Source organism: Triticum dicoccoides, chromosome 1B (genome assembly GCF_002162155.2).
Source record: "Triticum dicoccoides isolate Atlit2015 ecotype Zavitan chromosome 1B, WEW_v2.0, whole genome shotgun sequence".
Classification (NCBI taxonomy): domain Eukaryota; kingdom Viridiplantae; phylum Streptophyta; class Magnoliopsida; order Poales; family Poaceae; genus Triticum; species Triticum dicoccoides.
Genome location: NC_041381.1, coordinates 288,892,516 through 288,916,436, shown reverse-complemented (window position 1 = coordinate 288,916,436; position 23,921 = coordinate 288,892,516). Strand labels below are relative to the sequence as shown.

General features: G+C 45.2%; 1 protein-coding gene across 1 annotated transcript; it reads right to left on the bottom strand.

The window, feature by feature from the left end:
* Window positions 1–1,393: 1,393 nt before the first annotated feature.
* On the bottom strand, window positions 1,394–3,148 carry LOC119331525 (probable histone H2A variant 2). Its single transcript, XM_037604695.1, has 3 exons — window positions 3,010–3,148; window positions 2,780–2,927; window positions 1,394–1,923 (listed from the first exon to the last, which is right to left on the bottom strand). The coding sequence occupies exons 2-3, from the start codon at window positions 2,900–2,902 to the stop codon at window positions 1,627–1,629; spliced, it is 420 nt and encodes a 139-aa protein (XP_037460592.1). The 5' UTR covers window positions 2,903–2,927; window positions 3,010–3,148; the 3' UTR covers window positions 1,394–1,626.
* Between the last annotated feature and the right edge of the window lie 20,773 nt (window positions 3,149–23,921).

Here is a 23,921-nt window from a genome sequence, read left to right as displayed (position 1 = left end):
CTTGCGGCGGTGGAAAAGTATTTTTGTGGATGCCTCTGATGTTGGGGGGATATTTCTGAATTTATAGTGGAAAGATTAGGGTTGGAGGACTCCCGAGGGGCCCACAAGCCCTCAGCCCCCCCCCCCCGGCACGCCTAGGAGGCTTGTGGCCTCCTCGGGAACCTTCTGGCCCCTCTCCAAGTCCTCTGGTGTCTTCTGGTCCAAGAAAAATCATCGCGAAAGTTTTATTCCGTTTGGACTCTGTTTGGTATTTTTTTCTGTAAAACTCAAAAACAAGGGGGGAAATAGACACTGGCACTGGGCTCTATGTTAAAAGGTTAGTCCCAAAAATAATATAAAATCGCATATTAATGCATATAAAACATCCAAAACAGATAATATAATAGCATGGAACAATCAAAAATTATAGATACGTTGGAGACATATCAGCTACTGAACACTTTGCTGCAGAAATATAATTTCACATGTGTGGTTGAATTGACAACTCAACTGCTAAGGCTCATAAATATTATTTGGCTCCCCTTGTGTCGAATTAATAAATTTGGGTGAGATACTACACTTGAAGACTGTAGCGATCCCCTATACTTGTGGGTTATCAAAGTATTGCACGACAAGTTTGCAAGGACAATACCAAGGTCGCACCAAAGAGGCCACCATCATGCTTGAAGCAGTGGCACCAAAGAATTTGCAGATTTGACATGCGAGGTTCGCATAACGACATCAATGTGCTCCAGTAATCTCCGTTGTTCAAGAGACTCTGTGATGGTGATACTCCAGCATGCAACTACATTGTCAACATGCATAACTACAAAATGGATAGTACCTTGCCAATGGTATTTGTCCCCAGTGGACAGCTTTTGTGAAGACTATATCTAAGCGCCAAGGTAACAAATAATGTCATTTTGCAAGAATGCAAGAAGGTGCTAGGAAAGATGTGGATAGGGCATTCAGATTGCTCCGGCATCCTGGGGGTTTTGTTCATGGAGCTGCAATGATGTGGGATCTAATGATATTGTGCAGTTGATGACATGTTTTGTAATCTTTCACAACATGATTATGGATGATGAGGACGATGTGCGGCAACACATGTTGTAAACGTTCTAGATATACGTCAACAACTTCAACATAAATAAGTGCAAGTGCAACTAGGGGTAACTTGTTGAGCATATATGAATCCACACTGAAAATATATAAATTTTATGGTTGAATCATACACAACAAATAAATTACTCCTCCATTTCTAAATCCATCTCTGTACATCCATTTTGCTGTCAAAGAATTTGTTCTTGACAAGAGAAACCATAAACATAATCTAACGAAGCATCCAGCCAACAGGCAGACCAGTTGCAGTGATCTCAAGCGAAACCAACAAAAATAAAAAAGTTAATATCCATGAAGACGAATAGTAAGGATTGTCTAGTCTTCAAGAAACCAAATATGAGCAGTTCCATATCACGATTACATTTGCCAAGTCTTTACCTAATAACAAGTTACCGAAAGCTAGCCCCATCACAAATTCAGACAACCTATTCAGGTTGTGATAATAGCAACACATAACAGATAGCACAACATAACAGGGGATCACGAAGATACAACACACAACAACTACCCGTTATTGCATTTCATTCACTCCTTGGAGGTCTTGTTGATGAGGGACTTGTGGATGTGAGGGATGACACCACCACCAGCGATGGTGCCCTTGATGAGGGTGTCCAGCTCCTCATCTCCACGGATCGCAAGCTGCAGGTGGCGAGGGGTGATACGCTTCACCTTGAGATCCTTGCTGGCGTTGCCGGCCAGCTCAAGGACCTCAGCAGTAAGGTACTCAAGGATTGCTGCAGAGTACACAGCGGCAGTGGCACCCACACGGCCATTAGCCGAGACCCTCTGCTTGAGCTGCCTGTGTATACGGCCCACCGGGAACTGCATGGTGCAAACACACGAGCAGGTCATGATCAGCCATTGACGAGGTCATAATTTAAACATGCAAACATATGAACAGTAAAGACATCAGTTCTGATAATGGATATCCCAAGCTGAAACTATATATTAGCTGTGCCAAATACAGAACAAGTGAATGATCTAGAAACACAGAACAAGTGAGATTGAGCGCTCATGATGCTGAATCCTGCAGCATCAGTAGTAAGTTGATAACATGGAAGAGTGCATTCCCTCGAATGGCACAAGTAACCAAGTAGACAGCAATGCTTGCATCACAAAAACACATGCCTATCTCCGGCAATGTTATTAATATATAGAAAAAATCGTAAACGGATCACACAATAGTACGGTACAAGTGTGGGTAGAATTCAAAAGGTACAGCTACAAGTTAGATCAATAAAATATAGGGCTTTTGCCAGTGCATGGTAATGAAGCCTACAATCAGTATACTGTCATAACATTGCAGGAGTGCAAAACATAGATCTGACATAGTTTACAATAGAACAAATAAACCACGACTAAGATGGGGGAGACAGCCTAAAAGAACCGGCTAACCGATAATCATTACTCATGCAAATCGATAATCAATACAGACAACGGAACACAATAAGATTCTACAACAAATCTCGTAAAAACATAAGGTGCAACATGGCACTAGATCCGCGGCAGGAAACGCTTAGAGATTAACATCAGAGAGAGAGAGAGAGAGGAAAGAGGGGGAATTGGGGAGCCGGCAAACCTAAATCCCGGCGCGGGCAGAGCGGGACACAATAAGAACTATCGATTAAAATCAGAAAGAGAGAGAGAGGAGAGAGGGGGAATTGGGGAGCGGGCAAACCTGAATCCCGGCGCGGGAGGAGCGGGACACAGGCGCCTTCTTCTTGTCCTTGTCCTTGTCGGCGGCGCCCTTGGCCGCCGTCGTCTTCGCCGCAAGCAGCCCCTTGCCTCCCTTCCCGGCCATCTCCCTTCGCAGCAGAGCCTCCTACCTGCACACCCACCGAAACCATCAGCAAAACCAAGCAAGCAAAAGAGGTTTCAAGCTACACCGCCGGGGATCCGCTGCCTCACCTGGCTTCCTCTCTCCTCTCTAGGTCGAGCAGCTACAAGGCTTAGAACTGACTTGGGCTTGGGTGCTTCTCTCCTCTTTGCGCTATTCAGCGGTTTTGCTATCTGTATTTATTTCGAGTGGTGGGGTGGGGAGGCGGGGCGTGGGGGGCGGTAGGGGGGAGTTGGGAGGGAAACCGGCGAAATTTCTGGCGCGCTGATGTTTTTGGGGGGTTTGAACTACGCGCGCGGTGGGACTGACAAAACAATTGGCGGCAGTGTGAAAAAAGTTTTAAAAAAAAAAAGGAAGCGGGAAACTGCGGAGCGTTTTGCGCTGGCCCGATATTACTGGAAGCTGCTGTCTATTTTCCGCTCAACACATATGGGCTTTCAAACCACCATGGACCTGACCATGTTTCTTTCGGTTGGGCCACGATTTTAACCACCAAAGAACTTACGCAGTGTTTCTAAAAAAACGGCAGGTAAACTAACATAATCAACCGTTAAAAAAAGGTAAACTAACCTAAAAACATAGGACGCATCTAGCGAGTGGCCGTAGGCTCGTTAGTCATTCGGAGTGGCCAGTCATATATGGAAATACTTTTGTCTCATACTCCCTCCGTCCGAAAATACTTGTCATCAAAATAGATAAAAAGGGAAGAATCTAAAACTAAAATATGTCTAGATACATCTCTTTTTATCCATTTTGATGACAAGTATTTCCGGACGGAGGGAGTAATTCATATTAGGAAAAGTATCACGTGAAAAAGGAAAAGAAAAAATGATATCTATGTGAACAAGGGTGAACGCATTTAATTTGGGTTTTAGACTTTTTTTAAAAGTCCATAACTTTTGAACCGGATATCAAAATTAAGATCCATTTTCACCGTTGGAATCCCCGCGACGTGCTCTTCAATACTATATCTTACATGAATATGTTTTGACGAATTTATTTCTGTGCGATTATCTCTCCGTTTTGTGCAACTGACTAGTAGTCGATGTGTAACTACCTCACAGTTCACGTGCAACTTTTCCCCAACTCGTGGACATGCAGTTTTCACGGACGCGAACATGTGTGAACACATTAAATTCACATTTCATTTTTTTAAATGTCATAACTTTTGAACCTAACATCGAAATTGAGATCCGCTTTTACCGTTGTAACTGCCAGGATGTGCTCTTCGAAACTAGATCCCGCTTGAGCATGTTTCGATGAACTTTTATGTGTGCGGCTTACTCCCCGTTTGGTGCAACTATCTAGTAGTCAATGTGCAACTAACTAACAGTCGATGTACAACTTTTCCTTGTACCGTGTACATGATGTTTTCATGGATGACGCCTCCACCCCAGACTATACCCTACTAGTGAGATGTGCAACGTAGATTCTTGCCCTGGCCAACTGCATAGAAGTTGATGTACAACTTTCCCTCGACCCACAGATGTGTAGTTTTCACTGTTCGTTATCTTGGCCAACGGCCTAACAGTGGATGTGCAACTTCATATGTTGTCTCGGCCAACTATGCCAACAAGAGCGTGTAACTCCGTGGTTGTGCGTGTGTGACTATGACACTGCGCGTGTGCAACTCCTGCAACCATGATTGTACGGCTATGCCACCGCGCATGTGGAACTCACGTGGTAGTGCCTGAGCTACTATAACAACGAGAGCTTGCAGCCGTGCATGAGAAACTAACAGATGAGAATGTGCAACTCCGCAGTCCATTCGTGAGCAACATAGGGTGTGCTCCGCAACCGCATGTGAGCAACTACTCCATCGCGCTTGTGCAACTCTCACAACCAACGAGAGTGGACACCTATGCCGACAAGAGTGCACCTCTGCGGCCATGCGTGTGTGACTATATGCGGACGAAAGTGCAACTTCGTGGTCGTGCGTGGGGTACTACACCGACGAGAGTGTGCAACTCCATGGTTGTGTGTGCGACTATGCCACTACGTGTGTGCAACTCTCGTTCGTGAGCTGCTAGGCCGAGTGTGCAGCTACGCGGTCGCATGTGAGAAACTATGCTGACGAGAGCATGCAACTCAGCGGTCGTGCGTGTGCGACTATGCCTACGAGAGTGTGCAACTCGCGGTCGTGTGTGTGCGACTCCGCTACCATGTGTGTGCGACTATCTCAATGATAGTGTGCAACTCCGCGAAAGTGCGTGAGCTACTACGCCGACGGGAGTGTGTAGCTCTGTCATCGTGCGTGTGCGACTATGCCGACAAAAGTGTGCAACTCCGCGGTCGTGCGTGTATGACTATGTGGACAATAGTGTGCAACTTCTCTGCATGTGCGACTATCCCGCCGCATGTGTGCAACTCTCGCGGTTGTGCTTGAGCTGCTGTGGCAACAAGTCTATACGCCTCTGTCATCACATGTGTGCGACTATGCCAACGAGGGTGTGCAACTTCATGGTCGTGCCTACGAGAGTGTGCAACTCCAGGGTTGTTGGGGATATAACTATTAGGTATGACCTGCCCAAGAGGGGTTGGGTCATACTGTTGGCAACTCAAGGATGAAGATGGCGGGTTATGAAGTAAGCCTATTGAAGGCCCAAGACCTAGAGGCGACTTAAGGACCAAGAGGATAAACCGCCATATGTGTAACTTGTATTGTAAGGCAAGCTCAGTTAGTCACCGAGCCGGACACGTTGTATATGAGCCGGCCGGGACTGTGTAAGCCGTCGGGTACCAGCCTGTGTATATAAAGGGGTGATCTGGTGGCGGGTTAAGACAAGAAACAACAGATCGAGAACTAGGTCAAGTGTATTCGCTCCCTAGTAATCGAAACCCAAACAATACAACCTAAAGCATGAGTAGGCTTTTACCTCGTTAAGAGGGGTCGGGCCTGGGTAAAACTCTCTGTGTCCTTTGTCCCGTTTTAACCCCTTCAAGCTAACCTGGCGGCGGTGGCTCCGCACGTAAGTCCTCTTTCTAGGGCATCTGTCGTGTTAAGTCCACGACAGTTCACGCCCACCGTGGGGCCAACGCGCGGTGGTTTCGAGTTCTTGAAGGACAACTACGCATGGATCAAGGGATACGCTATAGGTCGGATGACTAAGAGTCACCGCGACAAGCTCTACGTTGATGACGCGGGCTGGGCCCCCGAGGCCGGCTTAATTGAGTACGGGTATCGGGTCCCCTTCGGCGGAATTCATGTCTTCATCGGCAAGATCGGCGAGTCAGAAGCTGAGCCGGACACCTGCACCCACATCGTCGAAACGGCTTAGCGCCCGCAACCCGCCAAGATTCAAGCTGCCCCAAAGCGTGTCTTTGTTGTCTTTACTCAAGGAGTGGATCTGGAAGGAGGATCTGTGTCCGGTGGAGAGACGGCCATCTACTCAGGTGATGAGTCCTAAACTGGCGAGGCCAACTCCATGTATCAAGTGCAAGATGGTAGGCTTGGGGATTTTTCCGATGGCGACAGCATTCCGGACCCGTATGAGTCGCCAAACCGGGTTGCAATATTGATGGCCGGTACACAGCCGGTGCAGAATTCTTTAGCTACGGCAACAATGATCTCCGGTTCAGCAACTGCTGCGGCAGCCAGGGCAGGAGGCCCTGTGCGCCCGCCAGCTCAAGTTTTATCTGAACTATTGGAAGCTCTGGCGACATTGCTGATGGTGGAAGTAACCCCGGCGAACCAAGCGCAACATAATGTGGACGTTGCAAAGTTACGTGATGAGATAACTCAAGCTAAGGAAGGTCTTAACACTGAGAACACACGGATGGCAACGGAACGAGCTGCCTTGGAGAGCGAAGCAAAGCGGATTCAAGCAGAAAATTTTCGCTTGAGCTTAGACCGGAACGCATCAAACTTTGTCTTTAACAGAAGGCATACAAGTCATTTACCCCCAGTTTACGATGCGAGAAACCTTTTCAACACGCCTTGGGCAGGAACCAGTAACCCGCCTGTTGTGGATCGGGTCGTTGAGGCGCCGGCAGCTGGAACACCGGTTTAGCCACGTGCTGCAGACCCCCCACGTTTGAACTTAACCCCTCCTCAGCATGTTCCGACGCCCCTGGGTCATTATTCTAACCCTCTGGACAATATGATCATTGCGGGCACCCGTTTGGCAGCCTCCCTGTTCAAGATGAGTCACCAGCTGCGATGGAGATACAGCGAGCCGGAGAGCTTCTTCAGACGGCAGTGGCTCAACAGGTGGCTTATTCATACAGTCGTGAACGGATTCATTCAACCCCGTGTCCAAGCCGGAGTTATAGCATGCACATTGACTCACAGGCACTGTCGAGCAGTGAGCGGCACCACAACCAGCCTCGTAGGCCTGACCCGCCGCGCGCTGGTAATGATGCTCAGGCTTTGGTGGACCACGGCAGAGCACAGCGTGAGGCTGAGCTGGCGGCTCAACAACAATATCTGGTTTATCCGCCAGCGTCTCTGGAGGCAGGTGTGACCTCCAGAACCCTTGGTGTGCCATGTTTGGTGTCGGCTCTACGAAATGAGCGCTTGCCTAAGGATTTCAAGGGCCCTCACAATGTGCCTAATTACATGGTGGATCAACCACCGAAAGCTTGGATTGAGAGTTATGAGATGGCTATGGAGATGTTGGATGTTAGTGATGCCGCATGTGCTAAATACTTCACTATGATCTTGGATGGGCCGACGCATACTTGGCTGAAAGGATTGCCTGCTAACTCCATCAGATCATGGGTTGAGTTGAAGGCGCATTTCATTCAAAATTTTAAAGACACATGCAAGCAGCCTATGTCAATTCCATACTTAGATTCATGTGTCCAGGGAGAAGGCGAGTTAACAACCAATTGGATACGCCAGATCTCTACCGTTATCCATTCATCATACAGTATCAACGCCGGCCTAGCCATCCTAATGCTGGAGAAGAATTGTCATTTTCTTCCTCTGAAACAAAAGCTGGGGCGGCTTAAGCACAGCTGCAATGATATGGGGGAGCTCATGGCTGCTCTCGTCAAATATGCCGACTCTGATAGTACTAAGGACCCTGAGTCTGATGAGGAGAAGGCTGGCAAAGGGAAAAGGAGTGACAATGCAAAGGGACAGCATAATACGGCGGGTCAAGGTGGTAATGGTAAGCGCAAGGCCGATGGTGGTTTAGACTTTGTAGCTAACACCAATGCGTAGAACAATAATCAGCATTGTAAGGGGAAAACACCAGCACCCCGGTTTGGAGGGCCGAAGTTCAACCTCGAGGCCATGATGAATCAGCCTTGCCCAAAGCATGGCACCCAAGAGAAGCCGACCAGTCATCTGTGGAAGGATTGCTTCATCATGAGGGAGTATAGAAACTCTATTTTTTTCCAAAATAACCATGGCCCGCGTGGCGTCTCAGGATCCGGATCTCACGGGCCTGGCTTTGGAGGTGGTGGTTCAAGCTCTGGTTTTTCAGGGCCAAGGCAATCATGGTGACTTTAATCAGCAATCTGGTCAGGGGAATCAGCAACAGTAGTCAGGTTATCAGAGCAATCCAAAGCAGCTAAATAGTGGTCAATATCATGTGTTTACCACAAGTTTGTGCAAACGAGATCAGAAAATCCATAAGCGGGTGGTGAACTCAGTTGAGCCGGCGATACCTCGATATTTGAGGTGGTCTGAGCAACCTATCATATGGAGCCGTGAGGATCACCCGCCCCGGGTTGACAATCTGGGTCAATTGGCATTGGTGGTTGCTCCTCATGCAGGAGGATACAAGCTTACAAAGGTGCTCATGGATGGGGGCAGTAGTATCAATATCCTTTACTATGATACTTTCCGCCGTATGAATTTGACTGACAAGGACCTTAAGACGTCTTCTACTGTTTTCCATGGGGTGGTGCCTGGTAAGTCGGCGTATCCGGTGTGTAAGATAATCCAGGAGGTGTCCTTTGGTAATGACCATGATTCTAGAGCTGAAAAGTTGACCTTTGAGGTGTTCAAGATCAAAATCCAGTATCACGCTCTCTTCGGGCGGCCGGCTTATGCCAAATTTATGGCACGACCTTGTTATGTTTATTTGCAGCTTAAAATGCCGGGTCATAAAGGCACCATCACGGTGCACGGTAATAGGAAGATCGCTCTGGATTGTGAAGAAGGTGATGCTGCGTATGCTGAGTCGGCTTGTGCCACAAAGGAGTTGAAATTTTATAAAGATAATGTTGACCTGGCGGATATGACGCCTTTGAAGAAGCCAACTACAAAGAATGACCCCTTGTTGAAGTTTAAGTCGGTGGATGATACTAAGTTGGTTGATTTTGTTCCTGGCGACTCATCCAAGCAGTTCAGCATCAGTGCTAATATGGATCCGAAATAGGAAAGCGTGCTCATCGAGTTCATCCTTGAGAATCGGGACATCTTTGCATGGAAACCTTCAGACATGCTAGGTGTACCGAGGGAACTCGCTGAGCACACTCTCAATATTGATCCCAAGTTTAAGCCGGTCAAGCAATTCCTTCGTCGTTTCAATGAAGAGAGACATAAGGCTATTGGTGAAGAGGTGGCCCGGCTCTTAGCGGCTGGGTTCATCATTGAAGTTTTTCATCCTGAGTGGTTGGCTAACCCGGTGCTGGTGCTTAAGAAGAATGGCACTTGACGTATGTGCCTGGATTATACAAATCTTAATAAGGCCTGTCCAGTTGACCCTTTTGCTCTCCCTCGTATTGATCAGATTATTGATGCTACGGCGGTTTGTGAGCGTTTGAGCTTTCTGGATGCTTATTCCAGTTATCATCAGATCAAGATGGCAGTTAAGGACCAGGAGAAGACAACTTTCATCACTCCCTTTGGAGCCTTTCGATATGTTCTATGCCTTTTGGGCTCAAGAGTGCCCAGGCGACTTATCAGTGGTGCGTTCAGAATTGCCTCCATGACCAGATTGGATGCAATGTTCACGCGTATGTGGATGATATTCTTGTGAAGTCCAAGAAGAAAGAGACTTTGATAGATGATTTGAAAGAGACCTTTGATAATCTTTGGGTCTATAAGATGATGCTTAACCCGACCAAGTGTGTCTTTGGCGTACTAGCAGGCAAACTATTGGGGTTTGGGGTTTCTGAGAGAGGCATTGAAGCTAACCCAGAGAAAATCAAGGCTATCACTTCATTGTCTAAACAGGCATGTATAAATGACGTCCAGCGCTTGGCGAGTCGTATTGTGGCTTTGAGTCGGTTTATAAGCCATCTGGGTGAAAGGCCATTCCTCTTAATCAGACGAAGAAGAAGACAAATCATTTCGTCTGTAGTGATGCGGCCAATGAGGCGTTTGAGGCGCTTAAAAAATAGCTGGCTGAGCCACCGGTTCTTGCAGCTCCTATTGAGAAGGAGCCCTTGCTTTTATATGTGGCTGCTAACAACAGAGCCGTTCGTGTGGCAGTTGTGGTGGAAAGGAAAGAGTCAGGCAAGGAATATCTGGTTCAGAGGCCGGTTTATTATGTCAGTGAAGTGCTCATTGAGTCTAAGCAGAGATGCTCACATTGGCAGAAACTGGTTTATGGCGTGTTCATGGCTAGCCGTAAGTTGAAGCAATATTTCCTTGGTCATCCCATCACTGTGGTTAGTTCTGCTCCCCTAGGGGATATTATTCAAAACAGAGAAGCCACGGGTCGGGTAGCCAAATGGGCTATTGAGCTTGGACCTCATGGTTTGAAGTATATACCTCGAACAACTATGAAGTCTCAAACACTTGTGGATTTCATCAATGTACAGAGCTACATATGCCGGAGGAAAAGCCGGATAACACATATTGGACTATTTTCTTTGATGGATCCAGGCAATTGGAAGGCTCGGTGGCTGGAGTTATTTTGACTTCCCCACGAGGTGATAAATTTTGTTATGTTTTTGGTTGATGTTCCCTTGTACTAACAATGCAGCTGAGTATGAAGCCTTGCTCCATGGTCTTCGAATGGCTAAAGAGATGAATCTAAGTCGGGTGAGTTGTTTTGGCGACTCATACTTGGTGGCTCAGCAAGTTTCAGGAACTTGGGATTCAAAGGACCCACTCATGGCGGCTTATCGCCGCGAGGTTGACGCTACTGCTGGTCATTTCAAGGGTTATCAGGTGATCTTTCGGTTTGGATACTCTCATGGCCTCATAGTATCATCACTGATAACGGTACAAACCTGTCTAAGGGTGCAATGAAATAATTTTGTCAACAAGAGCATATTCGTCTTGATGTATCATCAATGGCTCACCCCCAGTCCAATGGCCAAGCTAGAAGAGCCAATCAAGAAATCTTGAAAGGCATAAAGCCCCAGCTTATGGTCCCTTTGCAGAGGACTCCTGGTTGTTGGGTTGAGGAGTTACCTTTTAGTGCTTTGGAGTATCAATACCACCCCCAGCAGATCTACGGGTTACATGCCTTTCTTCATGGTTTATGGAGTAGAGGCAGTTCTCCCAAGTGACATCTGTCACGACTCGCCCCGTGTGGCGGCTTATGTTGAAGCTGATAATGAAAAAGCACGTTGGGATGCTTTTGACCTTCTGGATGAGGAGCGTGACCTTGCGGCGGCTTGTTCGGCGATTTACCAGCAGGATATGCATCGTTATCATAGCCACCGGGTTAAAACCCAGACCTTTCAAGAAGGTGACTTGGTGCTCCGGCTCATTCAGGATCAAACAGACATGCATAAGTTATCCCCACCTTGGGAAGGGCCCTTTGTGGTCAGCAAAAATCTGAACAATGGGTCATACTACCTTATCAATGTTCGAGGCCACAAGGACTCACGCACGTCGGAGAAGGAGACCTGCCGGCCATGGAATATTGCTCATCTTCGGCCTTGTTACACCAGAGCCACCGGCTCTTGTGATGTACATACTTCTACCAATGTATATATTATGATTAGCATAATAAAGTCGGCATCCCTGATAATTCAGGGCCTCTGTCGTTTCATTTCTGAGAATTTGAGTCTTTATTGTCAATTCATAAGATCACTTGGGGGCTTCCTGTTCAAATGAACATAGCTATGACTACCCTCTTGATCCGACTTGTACGCCTTGATTGCAAATTACTTGGGGGCTTCCTGTTCATTGAGCATAGCTATGACTACCCTACTGATCCGGCTTGTACGCCTTGATCGAAATATTACTTGAGGGCTCCTTGTTAAATGAATAGAGCTTTGTTGTCCCTTGTAAAAGGCTTGGACGCCAGGTGTATTCACCAAAAATTCGGGTTATCCTGACTTTGTATGCTTGTCACTCCGACTAGGTAATCTTGGAATGACTCTCCGTACTCTTGACAGTCAATCTTATAAAGACCCTGAACTCATCAAAGTTAAAACGGTGATTGGTCATGTGAGGCCCGGCTTACAGGTTTGAATTAAGGAGTAACTCAGTGGCTGTGCGGCCCTTGAATAACACTTGATATTGAGGCTTGGCAGCCTTTGAATGCCTTGTTTTCCTGATTTGTATTTGATTTGAACATTTTTTGGGATTTTTGTTTGTACCATATTGATATATGGTTGAAAATTGATTAGGGCCATGTTGCCTTGATCCTTATAATTCATATTTGAATATATCCGGTGTTTTGCTAAGCCGGCCTGGTTTTGGGCATTAAGTCGCCAGTGTGTGATGATTATGTGCTTGGAGTTCTACACTCTAAGTTTCGGGATGTTACCCTTTGCTGCCTATGGCGTTGTAAGCCGACAGTATGAATAAATTGCATAGGGCGCTGCGCTCTCAGTTTTTGGGTTGTTACCCTTATTACATGCGGCTTTGTAAGCCGTCAGTATGAGTAAGTATCACAAGTATGATATTTACTTTGTTATGATTATATGAGGTTTTGATAAACCCGCCTTGGTTATGGACGATATAGTCACCAGTGGATTTTATATGGGGCATTATGACCTGCCTTGGAGTAAACCGCCAGGGCACTTGTTCTCTGTTTGTATGAAGGGCTTATGACAACATGATCAGCAAGGTTGACAATGAGTATGTGCACAAACAGTGGATCTTCAAATCAGATCGAATGGCTCATAAGTGTTATGCAAATAAACACACACGGTGGCATGGTAGATCATGGTTTTTCAACTAGCCTATTACAAGGCATTATGTGGCCACAAAATAATAAAGTGTTTTGAGACACACGACATCCAAACACTGTGGCTGGTAAATCGGCTCATGGATCAAGACTCCTGGTCTTGGCTGGTCGTGGCTTTCGGGTCATCTTGCACCGGTTCATCTTCTTCTTCACCCGTTCACTGGATGTCAGCTGTGGCCCAATTGATCCCAGTCAAAGCTTTGAACACAGCCTCATCACGGGTCAATATCAGGGGCAAAGGTGTGCTTATGAATTGACGGAATAAGGACCTGGGCTTCATGAACCGATGCTTTCACCTTCTTGTTTTCAGCTTCATAAACCGCGTGATACTGGGACAGGTCTGTGTCTTCAACCAGTTTGCTTGCTAATGGGCGCATTTCCCTTACTATTTCAGCAAAGTCATCAACACTGAAGGGAGACCCGTCTTCTTTTACGCTTGGGCAGCCATTGGTCAAATCTTCTGGATCAAGATCCGCTTGACACGCCTTTGCCCAGGTTAATGCAGTGATGGCAACGGCCCTGGCGGCTGATCGCTTCAACTCTTTGATTCTCTACGGCAGCACAGATAGCCTCTCCAGCACTTCCTTGATGAGAGAGGGTGGTGATTTTTTGTGTAAAGCAGCAGAGATGGCTCGTTGAGCGCCAGAGTATAGTTGCACCACAAGAGTATATGTGGCTTTCAGTTTAACGTGCATATCTTCACCAAGGCTGGAGCTTCTCGGGCCTGCATCAATGCCAACGTATTGGTAAACTGGGTAATGATTGGTATAAATTGCTACGGAAATATTGAAGTATAGTGTTAATTACCAAAGATGGTGGCTGACATGGTGTTAATTTGATGCTTTAAGCCGGAAAGCTCTTCAGCCACCGGTTTAAGGGTTGTTTTTGCTTCTTCTGCTCTTTTCAACAGAGTTGTCTTCTTAGTCTCCCAGTTTGTCCTGTCAGCCTTGAAATCCTTTTTCAACTTCTCCATCTCTTCCAAGGCTGTTGTCAATTCTGATTTGGCCTTGGAAGTTTCAGATTGTTGAGACTTGATATTTTTCTGAAGATCGGTGGCTTGGGATTGTTTCATATTTAGCTCCGCTTGTAGTATGCAAATGACAGGCATCATTACAATCATTTTCTTTGAAGTCCCAAGCACAATACAAGTATTTCACTTGGCACTTGGGGGCTAATGCTCATTGCTCTTTTTTGAAGGCAATATTATGATGACCCGGCTACACTATTATGACTATAGCCGACTCATGGGGGCTACATACTTGGATTTTATTGACAATTATGGTGAAAAGTCCCGGCTTATCCATGCTGATTAAGCCAGCCCTTGGGGGCTACAGGTGCAAAGTTGCTCACTACTATTCGAACTCCCGGCTTATCTTGATAGCTTAAGCCGGCCCTTGGTGGCTTCTTGTTTTGATCTAGATATCTATAAGGCTATCTAAAGTCTACATCATATTCAATTCTATCATATCTAGTACACTTGGCGGCTGATAGAAGTATATGAAGAAGACTGTAGCGTTTACCTCAAAACGTTCCTTCATAAGATTGACTAAGCCGGCCTCAAAGTCGCGGCTTGTGTGCAGATGGTTCAGATACCCAGAGTGGATCTCTTAAGCACTATATTGGGCATAACTTTCCAAATTTACCGACCATTTTCCTTTGTCAGCAACGGAGATTTCATCCTTAGCATTGTGCTTTGACAAGACAGTGGGATTGCCCGGCGCTGTGTAGCCAAGCCTAGTAATGACAACATCATTAGCCTTTTATTCAGTAGGCTCGATGGGACTTGGCGGCTTGGTAGTGGCCGGTTCAACATCCATATGATCGATGGTGACGTTGTGCTCTTCTGGCGCCAGGTCATCAGTGGTGGCCTCAGCAGCTTGAAGAGAAGTTTTTGTTAATTGCTTCTTCGGTTCATTAAGGTCTTCAATTGTTTTGGTCACTTTCAACTTTTTGCTAGGCTTTGCCATAGCTCTGAAAATGAAGCACAAGACGGGGTTAATATGACAATTGAGTACATGATTTAAAGCAGAGATTTAACATTCTTACCCGGGCATGGTCTTGAAGACTGGGATGTGAGTCCCCGTTGAATCACCGGAGGAGGAATGAGATGTTCCCTGGTAATTTGAGTTGGAAGGATTAAGAGGTTGCCGAAAAGGACCCACCTTGGGACAAGCTAAGTCAGAAATCGGTGAAACCTCTAGACGACGCTTGCGAGGAGCTGGTGTGTTCGGTAAGCCAGAGGAGAGAATCCCGCCTTCGCTGTTCCATTCGTGCGGCGAGCTTCATGCTGCTGCTTCTTCAAAATAAAGTTGGGATCCAAATAAGCTAAAGGATGAGAAAACCTTACTTTCTAGCTTGCTTGACGAACTTTCTGTCTTGGCAGAGGTTCTGAGTCGGAGGAAAGGATAGTTACCTCTTCGCCATCTGCGTGGCTGCCTTTGGCGTCATCCTGATAGTGATCATTGTCAATAAGATGTACAAAAATGAGCCAAGGGAGTCAAGTTTTACCTCCGACTCAATGTCATCCAAGTCAAATAGCTCGGAGGTGTTGGTCTTTTTCTTGGCAGGCTTTTTTTGAGCCTTATTCTTTGTCCGAGTCGTCTTGGTCGGCTCGTCCTGCAGCTTATTATTCCAAAAAGGAGAATCGTCCTGTGGAAGTCAGACGATTATAATAGCATAGTTTAAATGGAAATATGATTCAACTGAAAATTATGTGCAAAACTTACAACTGGCGGCTTGTTGAGAGTGCAGAAAGGATTCAGTCTGGCTTTATTGCAATCTGCCAAGCTCTCGTTCAATAGAGACTTGGTCATATTATTGATATCCTCATCAGTCAATTGAATCTGGGAGTGGCGTTGTGGATCTTTTAAAGCACCGATGTACTTGCACATTAAGCCGGGGCTGCGACTTAAGGGCAGAATTCTCCAGGCGACCCAACACCAAACTAGATCGATTCCGGTCAAGCCGTTAGCCATTAAGGCTCGGATCTTTGAAAAAAAACATATTTTTTTTCGTTCCGCTGTGCTAATGCGGTGTGGAAGAGGATGCCTGTTGCTAAGTCGGCTGACACGGTGACCCGCTAGAGGGTTTTCCCCTTCTGGAGAAGTGTCTTGGAAATAAAACCAAGTTTGGTTCCAGTCTTTGGGATGACTGGTCAGTTTGGCGGCTGGGAAAGTGGCTTCTTTCCATCTTTGAATCGAAATACCACCTAATTCTAGACTGGGCCCGTCTGTGAACTTGGTCTGCCGGTTCAAGTAATAAAATTCTCTGAATAGTTCTATAGTGGGCTCCTGTTGAAGGTACACCTCGCAGAACACTTGAAAGTTACAGATGTTTGAAACAGAATTTGGCCCAATATCTTGAGGATGGAGCTGGAAAAAGTGCAGCACATCGCAAAATTTTTTTGAGCCAGGAGGAGTAAAGCCTCGGAGCAGATGATCAATAAAAACAATCACTTCGCCTTCCTTGGGACCAGGAGGGTTTTTATTGCCTGGGACCCTCGAGTGGATGACATATTTTTTGGCTAAGACGCTTGTCTGGACGAACTTGTTTAAAGTTTCCTTGGTGACCCAGGAAGCTACCCAGTTGCATGAGGTGATAGTCTTGGTCATTGTTGAGGATGAAGGTCTGAAAGGAAAATATTGTCGGTTTAAAACTATGTACTAACCCGGACTATTGATTAAAAAATAGAGCTATAAATAGCCAATATGTTAAGCTGGAGGATAGCGTTGAGTTATGCAGATATATCTATTGGCAGCTTAAAAGGGGACTAATGATACATGGCGGGTTATAGTTTATCAGCTAAGCCGCCCGAAACAGGTTGCTACAATTTTAGATCTATAAGTAGGGATTTGCTAAGTTATGACAAACAGATTTCACAGACTAGAGTTACAATTTTGGATCTGCAGCTGTTCAGAAAATGGAATAAATTCTAAACCTAAGGCAGTGGCAGTGGAAGAGCTCATGTGGTCAGATTAGATTATTTCTATGGAAGCGGAATCTTTTTGATTAAAATGGGATACTAACGGTTGCAACACTACTTTGGTAATGGATTCAGATTCTGTTACACAATTTAAAGAGGAACAAAGAAGAGCGGAGATGAATTCTGATGAACTTGAGCAAACCCTAACAGAGATTTGCTACGAGAAAGGAGTACTTACTGGGGCTGCTGGATAGCGAACGTGTGCCGTGATGCTCTGGTTCGTTCAAGTCGATGCAGCGGCCGGAGTCAAGGTAGTTGACGAGGTCGACGGCGGTGGAGCTCAAAAACGCATGGTGTCGAGAGGAAGAAGAAGCGGCAGCAGCAGGGGGTGAATTGAAAATAGGGCCCTCCTGTCCCTATTTATAAGGCAGTGGATTGATGCCCCGGAAGGCATCGCCTCTTTCATGTCCAACATTATCGGTAACCATACTTGGAGCTATATTTTCATGCGTCACGTGATATGTGTTTTGCTTAGAGCATAATTTGATATTATTAGGATTTTCTTGCTTTTATTTATAATATTTCTTTTCATCTTTTATTTCAATAGAAGTGTCAAGTATAGCCTTTGCCATGCTTATTTTGCAAGTTTATATGTTGCTGGTTGAAAACAGAAAGTTGCGCGCTAGTGCATGAATTCTTGAGAAAAGTCAAAACGTGATAAAATGCTGAAATTTATTTGCATCGTAAGCTATGATAAATTTTCTACAGTGTGGTAAATGTTCAGAATTTTGTGAGTTAAATAAGTATGGATCTTGCTTCATCCTTTACAGACTGTCCTATTTACACAGATGGCATTGTTTGCATATGTTTGCTTGTTTAATGATTCTATTTGAGGATAGGAGTATTAAATATGCAGAGGCATTTAGTATGCAATGTTAAATTATAATTTTAGTGATTTGTTACAGTAGAGAATGATAAGGTTTTTGCATTGATTTATACTAACTCATCTCACAAGTTCTTGTTGAGTTTTATGTGGATGAAGTTTTTGAGATTTAGGAAAACTGTGATATGAGAGGAATGGAGAAGATACAGGAGCTCAAGCTTGGGGATGCCCAAGGCATCCCAAATTAATATTTCAAGAAGTCTCAAGCATCTAAGCTTGGGGATGCCCCAGTAGGCATCCCACCTTTCTTCATCAACAATTATTGGTTAGCCTCGGTTGCACCTAAGTTTTTGCTTCTTCACATGATATGTGCTATTGTTGGAATGTCACTTTATTTTTGTTTTGCTTGCTGTTTAAAAAAATACTCAGATCTGGAAGTTTTTAAATGAGAAAGAGTCCTCAAATGGCTACCCGTTTACTTAACTACTCGCTCGAGCTTCACTTATATCTTTTTGGAGTAGTTTGACTTTTACTCTTCTGCTTCACTTATATCCTATGAGTAAATTGTTGAATGAACTGAATATCATGAAGTTGAAATTATATGTTCATACCATGCCTAGTAGTAGCTTCACATTGGGTTTAGAAAGTGAAATCTATTGAAGCTTGACAATCACAATATTGGTCATACAAGCAATTCGTGAATGATTAGTATAAGGAAGAGAACTTTCACGTACAAATATATTATCTTGGACATCTTCTATGATTGTGAATACCCATTAAGTATTTTCAAATTTGAGCAAATTATTTGAAGTTGGACAAGGAAGACAACGTAATGGGTTATGGCTATGTATATTTGCATAGAAGTTATATTGTTATGGATCCTCCAACATGTGGTGTTTGCTTAGGATCTTTTGCTAGCCACAAATTCGTACTAAGTAGAGATACTACTTGTACATCCAAAAACCCTTAAACCCAGTTTATTGCCATGAGTGTCCAGCATAGCTACCTATGGATTGAATAATATCCTTCAAGTAAGTTATCATCGGTGAATAAAGCAATAAAAATTAAGCCAAAATATGTTTGATCTTTTATTGTAAGGGAAAATAAGCGTTGTACAAACTTATGATTGCAAAGCAATAAGAGTGAGGGACTGCATAATAAAGGTTGCTATCATAAGGGGAAATATAACGTGACGTTCCTTTGCATTAAGAGCTTGCGCATCCAAAAATAAAAGTGCATCACAACCTCTGCTTCCCTCTACGAAGGGCCTATCTTTTACTTTACAGTATTTACTTTTATGCAAGAGTCAATAGTATGCATTCTCATTTCAACCTCAATTATTCTCTAGTTGGCAAGCATGATGTGGTGGGGAAAGATCTAGGCACATATGACTAGTCAAATGTATTTGATCATGAATTATTATTGTTGACAATTATCTCTATGATAAATGATTTGGGAGGCGAAACATTAAGCCCCTATCTTTCTTTGTGTTTGATGGATGCCATTTGTTCTGAAAATATGCTTTCAGTACTAGCAATCATAGAAGACTATATGATGATTGAGTATGTGGAGCTCTTACTTAGACTTTGTTGAATAAGTTGAATTACAATTGCTTGGTGACTGAGAACATAGGTTGTTAAGTTTTAAGAGAATACATTGTTTGAACAATAACATGTGCATTGGTTGCTACTTTATCATGATGAGTTTTATGAGAAAGAGTTGTTGTTATGATGCTAGGAAAGTGGCTAAAATTATCATTGATCAAACTTATGCACTTTGCTAGCATTCACACTTCATAAATTATTTCTTTTATCATTTACCTACTCGAGGACGAGTAGGAATTAAGCTTGGGGATGCTGATACGTCTCCAACGTATCTATAATTTATGAAGTATTCATGCCTTGTTTACAACAATTTTATATGGTTTTGGTATGATTTGAATGGAACTAAGCCGGACTGGCGTTGTTTTCAGCAGAACTACCGTGGTGTTGTTTTTTATGCAGAAATAAAAGTTCTCCAAATGCAATGAAACTTTTTGACGGTTTTTTTGGAACAAAAGAGGCACTACAAGCTTCGTAAGAGGACCAGAAGGTGAAGGAGGTGGCCACCACCCACAAGAGCACGCCAGGGGTCTTTCTTTTGTGCTGGTGGGTGGTGGGCCACTCGAAGCTCATCTAGACATGAGATTGACGCCAATCCTATAAATACAGAAATAACCCTAGATCAGAAGTTCCGCTGCCGCAAGCCTCTATAGCCACGAAAAACCAATCTAAACCCTCTTCCGACACCCTGCCAGAGGGGGAAATCATCACCAGTGGCCATCTTCATCATCCCGACTACCACCATGATGAGGAGGCAGTAGTCCACCCTCGGGGTTGAGGGTTTGTACCAGTAGCTACCTGTTTAATCTCTCTCTCTCTCCCTCCCTCTCTCTCTCTCGTGTTCTTGAGTTGGCACGATCTTGATGTATCGTGAGCTTTGTTAATATAGGAGGGTCATATGGTGTTTCTCCCTCTTTATCTTGTTGTGATGAATTGAGTTTTCCCTTCGAGATTTTGTTTTATATAATTGAATACTTTTATGGATTTGAGAGCACTTGATGTATGTCTTGCAATGAATACCCGTGGTGACAATGGGGTATCATATTAATTCACTTGATATATGTTTTGTCGCTCAACTCACGGATTCACGAGGTGACATTGGGGTAATCTATGCATAGGGGTTGATGCACGTTTTCGTCCTTGTTTCTCCGGTAGAAATCTTGTGGCACTCTTTGAGGTTCTTTGTGTTGGATTGAGTATTGTGAATCTGAAATTGTTTGATGCATATCGCATACCCAACTCATGGATACTCGTAGTGACATTTGAGTATGTAGGTGACATTAGAGTTGGTTGATGTGTATCATATGGTGTTATTTCAGTACGAACTCTTGGATAGATCAATCGGAAAGGATAACTTGGTGTTATTTTAGTACGAACTCTTAGATAGATTGATCGAAAATGATAACTTTGAGGTGGTTTCATACCGTACAAACAATTTCTACTTATGTTCTCTGCTAAATAAGAACTTCGGAGTGATTCTTCGTCGCAGGTCGAGGGATGGTTTTATGATCCAATTATATTAGCATTGTTGAGAGGTTGCACTAGCGAAAGTATGGACCCTAGGCCTCATTTTCACGCATTGCAATACCGTTTGTCCTCTATTTTATCATTGCTACCTTGCTGTTTTTTATTGTTCCTATTACAAAAATCAATATCTACTATCATTACTATGCTTGTATCACCATCTCTTCGCCGAACTAGTGCACCTATATAAATTACCATTGTATTTGGTGTGTTGGGGACACAAGAGACATTTTGTTATTTGGTTGCGGGGTTGTTTGAGAGAGTCCATCTTCATCCTATGCCTCCCATGGATCGATAAACCTTAGGTCATCCACTTGAGGGAAAATTGCTACTGTCCTACAAAACTTTGCGCTTGGAGGCCCAACACGAGTCTACAAGAACAAGTTGTGTAGTAAACATCAGGCATCTCCGGCAACAAGGCGTGCATGATTAACCCAGTTGTCGACGAGCCTGCACCACTACAAAAAATACACTTTCGTGATGATACGTGTTTGTCAAAGTAGGTCGCATTTGTTGTCATGCATGTACATCCATGACGATTTTATGACAGAATTAAGATAGTCATACCTGTGATGTCGTAGAAGTGTTCCATGACATTACCAAAATTATCATCATGGAAGTGTCCACTTCCATGATGATAAATCGCGCGTCATAGAAGTGCTTTCGTCAAGGGTGACCAACACGTGGCATCACCGTAACGGAACACCGTTAAGGTATCGGGTCGGGTTTTGGATCCGATAACCCGTTAACAGCCCGGACCAATGGGAAATTTCCACGTGTAAAATTCTAATTGGCCGGATGAAACACGTCTCAGCTCGTCAGTGGGTCAGATAGGCGCCTATGATATGTCGACACATGCGGCGTCCCACTACTGGCCCATTTAGCTTACAAAGCCGACCCGTTTGACTTGGTCAAAAGTTAACGGGCTGGCCCGTGAAAAGCCTGTTAATGGTCTCTTCGCAAATAGCCCATTTTACGGCCTGGTAACTTACGACCCGTTAGGGCCTAACGGAAATCGGCCCAACAATGTCATGTGGTCCGTCGAATATAACACCAGCCCGTTTCACTTTCGGCCCATGTATGGCCCATGATGTTTTTTGTCCCATATGTGGCCTTCGTATCTTTAGGCCCTTTAGAGGCCCGCGGTGTCTCTAGCCCATAATGAACAATACATTTCTTTGTACCCGTTAACGGCCCGTGATCCACATGGGCCGTTTCCATCCCGTGTTAGCTTTCGGCCTATTGACGGCTAAGGGAGTCCTGGATCAAGGGGTCCTCGAATAGCCGGACTATATACATGGTCTGGACTGTTGGGCTATGAAGAGACAAGATAGAAGACTTCTTCCGGTGTCTGGATGGGACTGTCCTTGGCGTGGAAGGCAAGCTTGGCGATTCGTATATGTAGATTCCTTTCTATGTAACCGACTTTGTGTAACCCTAGCCCCCTCTGGTGTCTATATAAACTGGAGGGTTTAGTCCATAGAACAACAATCATAATCTCATAGGCTAGACTTCTAGGGTTTAGCCATTACGATCTCGTGGTAGATCAACTCTTGTAATACTCATATTCATCAAGATCAATCAAGCAGGAAGTTGGGTATTACCTCCATAGAGAGGGCCCAAACCTGGGTAAACATTGTGTCCCCCGCCTCCTGATACCATTAGCCTCAAACACACAGTTCGAGACCCCCTACCCGAGATCCACTGGTTTTGACACCGACATTGGTGCTTTCATTGAGAGTTCCACTGCGTCGTCACCAAAAGGCTTGATGGCTCCATCAATCATCTACAACAACGCAGTCCAGGGGGAGATCTTCCTCCCCGGACAGATCTTCGTATTCGGCGGCTTTGCACTGCGGGCCAACTCGCTTGGCCATCTAGAGCAGATCAATAGCTACGCCCCTGACCATCAGGTCAGATTTGGAAGTCTGAATTTCGTGGCCGATATCCGCGGAGATTTGATTTCAACAGATTCGGACCCACAACGGCTATCCCCTACCATCATGATGAACATGACCTAAATCTGTCATTGGACCACGCTCAGGAGATAGCACCCGTAACTGCTCTGGCCCTAGATCCAGAGCAGAAAGCGTCATTCGAGGACGGGAAGCTCAACCCCGCCACGGAAGCCGCAGACTCAGCGGCGTTCAAGCCGCACACATACCCAACATCGAGCTAGGCTTGTGTTGCCGGAACCTCTGATTCGTCTCCGGCTATAGGTTCCGGACCGCGTGCATCCGCGTCCATTGAACTTGATCGGGCACTGATATTAGAGTTCAGCTCTGCGGACATCTTCCAGCACTCGCCTCTAGGTGATGTGTTAAACTCATTGAAATCCCTCTCCCTATCGGGGGACTCTCGGCCGAACTATGTCCGGCTCGAATGGGAAGCGGACGACGAAGAGCTTCGTTTCCCACCCACCGCCCACTTCATCGCCACTGTCAAAGACTTAACCGACACGCTCGATTACGGCTCCAAAGACATCAACAGTACGGATGACTATGCTGGAGTGGAGCAGACACAAAAACCACCACCCATAGGGCGATGGACGGCTACATCCTCATACAATATATACATGGTGGACACACCTAAAGAGAAGGAGGCCGACGACGATAATGGTATGCTTGTCGATGAACCTCCCAAGCGTCGATGTCACAAGCATCAACCTCGATCCGGCAAAAGGAAAAATAGCAACATTGTCACGGACGACGATGATAATCTGAACCAAACCGAGGACCCCACAGAACCAGCGTTGGAGCAGGACGCGTGAGAGGACGGCGAGCACAGTCTGGCGATGTTGTCTGACCCAAGTGATGCCGAAGATAGCAATAACCAACCTGTCTCCGAAGAGGAGATCAGCCTGGGCAACGACGAATTCTTCGTCCTAGAAGAACCCTTAGAACAAGAACACCTCCATCAAAGGCTTATCGCCACTACAAGGAGCCTGAAGAAGCAGAAGCATCGGCTTAATGCCGCACAAGATACGCTCAATGACAAATGG

Bases quoted from the DNA above. Each gene is read 5' to 3' on its own strand.
- LOC119331525 (XM_037604695.1), bottom strand. From the start codon at position 2,902: ATGGCCGGGAAGGGAGGCAAGGGGCTGCTTGCGGCGAAGACGACGGCG. The intron at 1,924-2,779 runs GTTTGCCCGCTC...TGCACCATGCAG, and splicing joins CCTCCCGCGCCGGGATTCAG to TTCCCGGTGGGCCGTATACA.